This window comes from Kryptolebias marmoratus, linkage group LG10, assembly GCF_001649575.2.
Source record: "Kryptolebias marmoratus isolate JLee-2015 linkage group LG10, ASM164957v2, whole genome shotgun sequence".
NCBI lineage: Eukaryota > Metazoa > Chordata > Actinopteri > Cyprinodontiformes > Rivulidae > Kryptolebias > Kryptolebias marmoratus.
In genome coordinates this window covers 2,270,923-2,281,116 of record NC_051439.1, presented here as the reverse complement: position 1 = coordinate 2,281,116, position 10,194 = coordinate 2,270,923, and the positions used below count along the sequence as shown (strand labels likewise).

At 38.6% G+C, this 10,194-nt stretch overlaps 1 protein-coding gene across 1 annotated transcript in view; it reads right to left on the bottom strand.

The window, feature by feature from the left end:
• fndc3ba (fibronectin type III domain containing 3Ba) overlaps positions 1 to 10,194 on the bottom strand; it is a 146,077-nt gene that overhangs the window by 91,622 nt on the left and 44,261 nt on the right. Inside the window, exon 3 of the mRNA XM_037977682.1 lies at positions 7,568 to 7,643. Coding sequence (XP_037833610.1) covers positions 7,568 to 7,643 — 76 coding nt within the window. The remainder of the gene's footprint in view (positions 1 to 7,567; positions 7,644 to 10,194) is intronic.

The following is a 10,194-nucleotide window of genomic DNA, read 5'->3' as shown; positions in this document are numbered from 1 at the left end:
GTGCAGAAAGTAATTATTGGACATACATCTGACTGAATAATTTTTTGAGTCAACCCAAATTATGATGGCTGCCACAACCAACTGACCTTAACAAACTAAGGTATATAATTTGGCCTGGTAGTCAGGGGGTTCAAAATTTAGCCAGTAGCTTGTAGCTGGCAAAAATGGCTGTATAAAACCTTCATTCAGCCATATTTTTGTCGGCTACTTTTTGTTGGTTGACCAAAAATATTTTGTAAATGTTTGCTTAGAAGCGTCCCTGTGTTATCCTTGATCTGCATAATGATGCAAAATGTAATTTTATTCACAATAGATGGTGATTTCCTTCCTCCACGAGTTTGTTTTATCATTTTTGCCGATCCACTGGTGCAGCCATCTTTGAGCACGCAAACAAGTGCCGTTGTTATAACACCACCATTGTTTGGACAAAAGAGGAGCAAGGACCCCACTCCACCCACCCCTGTTGGCAAGGGGTGAATCTGTGGAACCTGTGGCTTCTGTACAAGGCCTCCAGGACAGCTGATGCCAAAGATGCACTGGTTCCTGCCAGGATTGGCTTGATAAACACTAGATGTAGCTGCAGAAGACTGTTGAACATTTAAAAACTGCAGGTTCTCCACATTATGCTGCCCCCCCCTGATTATTTAAAGAGCTTCTCCCAACTGTTGGGCCTTTTGCTCTTGAACTTGTTAACGGTAGTCTGTCTTCTGGTGTGCTCCCTGTAAATTTTAAATATGAAGTCATTCAGCCTTTGATTAAGAAACCTGCTCTAGATCCTGCTGTTGTTGCCAATTACAGGCCAATTTCAAAACTGCCTCTTCTTTCAAAGATCATTGAGAAGATATTTTACAACCAATTAATGACTTTCCTTAAAGAGCAAAATATTTTATTGATTTTGCAGTGTGGTTTTAAATCTCAACACAGCACTTAATCAGCCCTCCTAAAAGTTTTTAACAACATATTTTTAGCCACTGATTCTGGGGATTATGTTGTTCTTTTACTTTTAGATTTAACTGATGCCTCTGAAACTGTGAACCATCAGATTTTACTTTCTCGTTTGGGGGAGTGGGTTGGCATCAGGTGGATGACAGGTGCCAGAATGTCTGAGAAAAGAACGAACAAAAAGAGGAAAGTGCCAAGACAATTTATTTCAAATCTTCAGTCAAGATGTTTCTATTTTAAAAGATTACTTACTTCAGGTTTACTGCATTAGGAGATAGTTCTTTGTCTTGTCTTAATAAATTCTCCATCTGATTTTCTGAAAATTCTCCCAGTCCTCCCAAAATGCCGAAAATTCTCACAAATTGTTCTCAAAAACTGCTGATTTTGGACTCTTCAAACACCCTCTCCCAGCCTTGTTCTAAATGCCAGAAAAATGCATTTCTGATTTTGCTGTCAATATTCTGAATTTGTAAAAAATTTCAAATTCAGAATATTGACCAAGAAGGACCTCCAGTTCAAGATGGCCACAACAGTTGACTGACCTTCGAAAACACAAAATTGCCATAATGCAGACAGCTGCTCAAAATTTGGTAAGGGTGTACCTGTGATCTATTCACAACACAGAATCTATGCACAAAGTTTCAACATTAACTGCTAGAATTAACCCTGTTTGTCTGTTAGCAAAATATCTCAAACTACTAGACAAATTTTAATGAAACTTTTAAAAAGTAACCATTGGATGTACATTTACAACTCATTATTTCTTTGGACTCAATCGAGTTTGAGATGGTTACCACAGTTAATTATTATTAGCCAGCAAATTAATGAAAATTACTTTAAAAATATTGAGCTTAAATGTGGTAGTAGCTGAGAGTCATTCACAGCTCATACTCTCAGCATGGCATCTCACAATGTTGCTTGAAATTGCACGTAATGTTCTCCACATAAGACAGTCTTAGTCCAACTCTGACATGAAAGGCAGCTGGTGCAATGCATTCCCTCAAGAAACGTTAGGCCTTTCATTTTATTCCGGTGATCTTGTCAAACTGTTTCACACAAGTGGGACCCGAATTTCAAGCAGGTTTGGAAAAAGAGCTAAAACAACCACTTCTGGTTCCAAGCAGCAATGGGACCATCCAAACCAGTCCACTAAATGAAGCCCTTTGGAGAAAAATGTATTTATGCCTTCTCCCCCAGCTTGTTTAGAGCCATCTGGCTCGAAGTAAACACAGGCTGCAAGACTTTCCACCGCATTTCTCTCAAACAGCTATTTTCATTTACATCAAAAGGCCCAGAATGTAGAAGTGCACACTTTGGCTTGAGGCTGAGCAAAGAAAACCTCAGGATGCAGTGAACCCAACAAGAGCGATATCAGAAGCTTCCATCGGACTGAGACAAACAAAAAAGCAAGACAAACTAAGCGAAATGAGCAACAAAAAAAGGCTGAGGGAAACAGACTTCATTAAAAAGAAACAACATTGTCTTTATCAACACACTATTCCCATTCTTGTCGAGTTTTAATTAAGGAACCCGAGAACACAAAATTGACCCAAATCTGAAAAAAAAAAAACAAATCTTATGTAGTTATTCAAATTATAATGTTGCCTCAAAGGAAATGTCAAATAACATTTGAAGATTAAAAACTACTATTTCTTCAAGGAATGCATATCAAAGTTTTAAGAAAGACCCTGTGTGATCTGTTGGTGCTAGCAAATATGTGTTGGGAATCAAAAACACAAAAGTTAATCAGCTGTAGATGTACATCAGATGATTACTTTCTAAGTGTTTCATTAAAATTTATCCAGTGGTTTATGGAAATTTTGCTAACAGTCTATCAAACACAAACACACATCAGCCTTTTATGGAGGCAGACAATAAAGCACTTTAGAAAGAGCTTAAAGGCATACTTCGCTGATAAAGGATAGTATTTTGAGCAGAAGTCTTATCACAGTGATTCTGATCAGTGATTTTTAAAAGCAGCATTATGGTTCCACTGTATCATACTGAAATAACAGAACCAGGACCCATCTAGACAAGGACAAGTGGTAAGGATCTGTAAAACACAGGAAGAGAACGTGAACAAACTGCACGCATCTGCCGGCAAATCCAAACCAGACCTCCATTCTTACTCCACTCTGTTCCAGTTCCACACATACAGGTTGTTGGTGTTCGTAGAACAGCAACAGTTATCAATATAGCTGCATTTGTCAGAAGAAAGTGATCTAAGTTGGCAGGACTACAGCAAGCAGAATGACTACATTTCCCATGGTGCAAACTGTGGTAAAGCAGCAGTAAAAAATATACTGGATAATATCAGTTTAACTTTAAAGAAATGAGTAAATTTAAATTTATTATGCCACCTATATCTGTAAAATTGACTGTTATTGACATTTTGTACTAGCTAGTGTGGATTAGCTGTGACAGCCATCTTGAATTAGATTAACTGCTTGTAGTGCCTATTAATAACTTGATTACTGGTCTCTTGATTATGTATTGATATTTTTACTTTACTTGTTCTGAGTTTTTATATTATTTTTATAAGCTCATGAAAGTGGAAATGTTGAGAATGGAGGAATATGAACTTGATCACAGACTGGATCTGGGACCCTGAGGTAATGTAAATATTGTTTGTTGTAATATTCTCAATGTTTCAAAAATCCATCCCATGGCTCATAAGCTATTTTGCTAACAGACAGACACATGCACGGACACAGGCAAAAACATAATCATCCACCTTCGCCTTTCTGCAGCAGGCAATCAATATTAAACTGTAGCAATATTTTTTGTCTTAACAAATAAACACAAACAAACAAGCCAGTTTTATGGATAATACAGCACAGCTCATTACTTTTATGGCCTTTAAATTAAGGGCCCCTAGCATGACTGTCACTTAAAAAAACTGCTGAATATCAACAAAATATTAGCAAAGTGCATAAAAGCTCAAGCTGCTGCCACCAAGGCCTCATGATGTCACAGTCTTTCTTGTAAGACACATTTTCCTGCCCCCACCCCCACCCCTCACCCCCACCCAGCCTTATCATCCCTCATAAAAGTTCTACAAAGACCAACACAGTAAACTAACACGACCTTGTAAAACACACAAACACACACACACACACAAGCAAACTCTCGGCAACACACTCAAATTCCAGAGCAGGGTGCTCTAACACACCCTCCAGAGTCTTATTCTTTGATGTGAGTGTGGGAAAGCTCAGGGGAATGGGCTGAGAGGGGAGGAGGGGGGGACTGAAAAGGACGGAGAGGGGAGAGGGGCAACGACAAGAGACTGGGAGTGTGTGTGCGCGGTGTGTGTATGTGTATGTGTTGGGAAGTTGGATAAAGCTGACCCCTGAAGCACTGACAGGTCAGTTTGTTTAAACACAGCATGGAGACACGCAGACACTCGCACAGAGAAATGCTAATTAGCAGACTGATACAGGAAAGGATAAGATTAAGATAAACTGATTCGCCACTAAAAGAAAAAAAGGCCACAAAGAAATATCCGAGAAAAGATGAGCAATAAAAGACAACTCAAGCAGACACCTTGAAGACAAAAGGTGTTTTTAGATACAGAACTATTGTTAGAGATTAATGGGTTCTAAAGACATATTTCATCCTTATAAATTTGCAGAATTCAACCAGTAGCAAAGGGAATGATCAGCTCATAAAGCAATAGTTAAGATATTTAGAAGTGAGATTTTGTATAGAAGTTATGAACAATTAGTATCTTACCTGTTGTAGATAGCTCACTGAATGACCTCAGTTTAAATTAAAAAAGAAACTGAAGAGCTAAAGCTAGTCGGAGCACGTCCCAGACCAAAGTGGATTGCTGTTATCTTAAAACTTCTCCAACCTCCAAGTTTTTAAAGAGATTAATGCTAAATCTATCTTGTAAACCTTTACACCACCGCCAGTTTCTGTTCATTTCATGTTTGGCAATTATTCCAATAGAATTATTATGACACTCCTGCAGGACCAGCAGCTCTGTGTTAAAAAAAAAAGACAGGAATTTTAATAAAAATATAAATGACAGTGGTTTAAAGGTTTTTAAAATAGAGTTCAAGTGAAGCATTAGGAATTGTTTGACACTGGAGTTGTTTTAAGACAGAAGTTATCAAATTTGTTCTCAACTCCTTTTGGACTAGCCCTTAGCTCATTAATCTGTTCTGAATTAAACTATTTCTTCAAAAATTAGGTTGTTCAAAGAGCCATTTACAACAGGTAGGATATTTATTGTTTATAACATCGGCTGGCCTGGGAACACCTTGGAATTCCTCTGAACCCTGTTTCAAAAAATTTGAAGTATCATTTAACACCTAGTTGGAGCTTGAAAAAAGAAAAATCAGAAAGGGAAAGAGTAAAAAACATTCAACTTTCATACGTATGCTTGTTTTCATGCACGCACCACAGTGCACAGAGATGACTTTATAGTAAATCTGGTCGCTGGTTGTGCCCTGAAGTTTCTGTAACCTCACACTGTAAAGTCACACACTCGCACCCTAGTAGCCCAAAGTGCAAACACACACCCAGGCTTATAAGCACACAAGCAAGTGCAAACACTGAGCTCTGAGGTCTTAGCAAGAAGACAGAATCTGTCTTAAGACCAACTCAGTTCATCTTCGTAACACACTGAGCTCCACCTCTTATAAAACCCACTGACATTCTTCAGGGGGAAACTGAGAGGAAATGCTGGAATTTGTGCTTCGATTTGCTTTTACCTGAATAAAATCTACATTATTAATAAAACCCTAGCATTTTTGAAGGATTGCAAATTGACCATCCTATATCCTATTCATGAGATATTTTGGTAATAGACGTGACCAAAAGCATGGTCATCCACCTTCACCTTTGAGCCATGGGTGATAATGAATCTTACCACAAACATAAAAAGCTCACACAGCAAACTGTACCTTCAATGCTGATGTTTGCAGTAAAGTGCACACATGCAATCACAACACAAGAAGTGCATCCGTACCGTGTCCTTTTCCCAGTCACTGGTCCTCTTTTATTCAATGTTTGTCTTTTCACAAGTAATTTAACCACATCTATGATCTCATGTCAGTTGTGTCTGCACATCTCAGCACCCATTCACCCTTCCATGGATTGTTTCTATCTGGAATTATCCTTGCCTGGAGGTCTGCCTGCAGCCATTCCTCTGATTTCAGGAAACAAATTGAATTACATAGCAGGTGGAGGTAAAGAGGGTGGGTTGGTTTTTACTACAATACAGAATGCTATGATGATGATAGGATGGGGGGTTACAAGAAGGATGGCAGGCTACATCTGGCCAAAATTGCTTTCTCTCTCTCTGTCTCTCTCTCTCTCAGGGGCTAAAGGACAGAAAGCAACTGTGAAGAAAACAAAGGCATTCTTTAAAAGTTATAGCTTACAGTCTCTGACATCATCAAAGTGGGACAATTTCCAGAAGAGTCAGGGGAAATTCCAAATTTCTGCCACCTATTTCCATCTTTAGGAGTTTAAAAGTAGCTCACATTTCCAGTCTTTCATGAGCTGATATCAGATAGAGTCAGAGTGTGACAATGACTGAATCTCTCATCAATGTTTTTAAAAAAAAATGTTGTGAGATTACTAAACCTTCTCTTTCCTTTTCCTTCATCTTACTTTATCATCACTGACTACATTCCAGGTGGACTACAGGTTAAGAGCATTCCAATTTTGAAGTCCAGATTCAATCTTTACAGTGAGCCCAGGTGGTTTTTACTTCTCTTCCGTGTGTTATTGTAATTAACAAATGACAAGACTGTGTTAAATCTGCAAGGTTCAGGGATTAAAAATGAACTGCTGAACTATATTATTTTAGCTATCTCTTCAGAAAATAAAGTATCAAAGACTAATTATGCAATTTCAATGAATAATACTTAAAATAAATAAAACATCAGTCAGCTAAACTATAGCCCATAATTCGGGTAAAAAAACTATAACAGATAAAAATCTCTCACATTGATTAGAGATTCAGTAAATAACTGTGTTGTTGCATTTAGGGTTAAGCTAGTTTTTCTACTTTTAGCTACATTCTGCTGCTTCTAACATTTAAGTAGTGTTCTGCGACTTTTAGCTTTTAGTTAATGTTTTTCTACTTCAGCTTTTAGCTACTGTTTTGCTCCTTTTAGCTACAGTTTTGCTGCTTTTAGTTTTTTGCTACTGTTTTCCCAATTTTAAGTTTTAGTTATGTTATTTAAATTGTCATTTTTAGTTCTGGTTTTGTACATTTTATCTTTTAGCTACTTTTTTGTCAATTTTATCTTTTAGCTATGGTTTTGCAAATTATACTTCTGTTGTGCTTGTTTTAACCTTAATAATTCAGTTTCAGCTTTTTCATCAAATTCCAACAGTCATCCAACATTCACTATTTTTTCACATAAAATTCAAGTTCTCAAGTTTAGGCAACTGTTTTTTGTAGTTTACACAAATGTTATTAAAACTAAAGATACATTTTCCTTAGACAGTAGTCTTTAATGCAATTTCTGTCCAGAAATCTCAATCACAAGCAGTCAACACACAAATACAAACATGTAAACTATTCAGTGTCACAGTAACACAAGTGAGCATAGAGACCAGAGTTGCATGTTAATATGATAACTTAATGCTGTAAGAGTGGACTGACCCTGGATGCACTGCAGTGAGCCATCCTCCGCCCGGATGGTAAACGTCTCCCCTGGGTTCACCTGCACCAGTATCACCTGCGAAAGCACACAGATCATTGGCATTAGGGGAAAAAATATAAACATCCCTCCATCTTTAACAACAAACAACAGGACAGACTTTCTGCAGGAAAAATATTTTCTAGGAGGTGACACAGTGACCATCAGATGAGAGCAGGTCGTTCACACAAGCTTCACAAGTAGCTAATGATGAGATACATCTTGATTTGAGAACAGCTTTCATCTTCAAACTGAACATCTTTAAACTGAACTGGAAAGAAGAAAACCAGCACACACACACACAGATGGACATATATCACAATCAAACGGAAGGGTTAGCACACATCAATGAAGAAAAAACACATCATTTTGATTTCTGCTTTTTTTTCTGAAAAGAGTTATGCGCCTTACCGTCATATTCTCCGTGTATAAATTGTTGAGAGTGTACACGTGGCTGTAGACTTGAAACAGGTGACCCTCCATTGCACACACACACACACAAACACTCACACTCACACACATACAGGGACATACATGCATGCAAACAGCAGCACAGCTCTCTGCACTCCACAGGTGTGCTGCTGTAAAAGCCTCATATCTTGTGTTCCTCCTGTCGTCTCTGCATCTTCTCCCATCTCAATGCTAACATGTACCTCTACCACAGACACACACACACTCACACACTTCCTGCTCTGTCTACTGCAGCGGCTGCTGTTGCTATGGGAACCCCAGCATAGTACAGGGTGACCCAAGGACTGAGAAATCCCCTATATGAGACCATACTGACAGGAGTGAGAGGAGTGACTCCTCACACCAACAGAAATTCAGTTGCATGCATAATAACTTTTAACTGCATTCACATATTTTGAGTGGAAACAAGATTATGCAAGGCCTCTGTTTAAAATGTTGCCATTACCTACTTGTAGTCAACTTTGCCTGTCTGAGCCATGCCAATTCAGGATGGCTGCTACAGTCAACTGTCCTTAGAATGCACAAATATGGCTATAACTCTGCCAATTTTACAAATATTGAGCTGAAATTTGGTATGGTGATAGCTGAGAGTCCTCAAGTGAGAACCTGAGTTTAAGAGGTGCGGGTAGGTAAATACAGATGGGAGAGAAAAGCCGATAGGCAAGCAAGTAGAAAAACACTTAGGTACTGTATGTTCTTAGACTCAACACAGACTCTGGTGTGCCCACACAGATGCTAAGAGGACAGGAGACACAAACACACACACACACACACACACGGAGTAGAACTGACCAGTGGGAAAATAAGACACATAAATGCTGAGTCAAATCTATATAATTATTGGTCTAGTTTTCTGATTCCACATTGGAAACAACTTTAAACTGCAGGGTGTTAAAATAAAAAGAGTTCTCTAACTGTTGTGTGCTACAATTAAAAAACCCATAACTGTAACATGTCACAGCCAGAACACCGCCAACATATAGAAACAATCCCAACCCTCAACTGTCAAACGCATATGGCGTAAAAACATATCTGTGACAAAATAATTAAACTTAACTCAAGTGACTGCATTCATTTTAATGAGTGATCACTTCCTGTGCAGATCCCAGATGGGGTTTTGTTCTTTGAAGGGGACCCAGCTGGTTTTGTCGCATTTAATAAAGCCACCAGAATGCATCTTACTGCTTTTCCTAAGTCTTTCAAGCAAAGCCCTGGTATTCACCAGAGGAAAACGTCAGCTGGGTCAGCTTCCTGAAACATGTCTCTGGAGCCATTTTTATAAATGCAGTGCAGACAAGGAAGGTTACAAAGTTCTTTCCGAGGAGTGGCATGTGAGAACAGAAATGTTCACAGGAAGCATTACAGACATGCCTGATAATAAAGCGTCCAGAAGATCCAGGTGATAAAATGCCAAAATGTCCAGTATTTAACCTGAGTGTGCATTCTATTAATAGTGTCAGACAATGTGTATGTTTCTGTGGACATGTCAAATACAGACAATTAATACCAACACAAAAACAGCCAAATGGAAGCCTTATCCATCATTCATCCATTCAAAAAATATTTTTTTTTATCCTAACTTCTTGGTGCTGAAGACATCTGCATTTTCTCACTTGTATATTTCCTGTCATAACAGCAGAAAATATGCTCAACATCTCTGACGATCATATTTGACAACACCTTTACTTAGGGGCTGTTTTTTCAGTTTACATTGAAAATGCTTCCTCTCTGAACACCTTTAATGGTTGTCAGGACCCATTTTATCTGAATATGTTAGATAGTCTGAACACAATCCAGGGTTTCCCCCAGAAAAGAGGCAAAGCCCGGTGGTAGGTGGACGATCACCTGCTAACCGCCAGCCGACCGTGATTTAGTAAAAACAAAAGATTAAAGTTGACAAGAAAGTTGAAAATATGGCTATTTATTATGTGATATTGTAAGATATTTGTGCCAAATATTTACACAACTACGATTTTACAAAAAGGCACTTTTGAAATACTTTGTTAAACAAAAATACAATTAAAACTAGAACTGCAAGCAGTTATCAACGGGTTCCAAGCCCCCCACGCTCCGCCCCTACCCGCGCGCTCCGACCCCGACGCCCCGCCGGCGTGGCTCC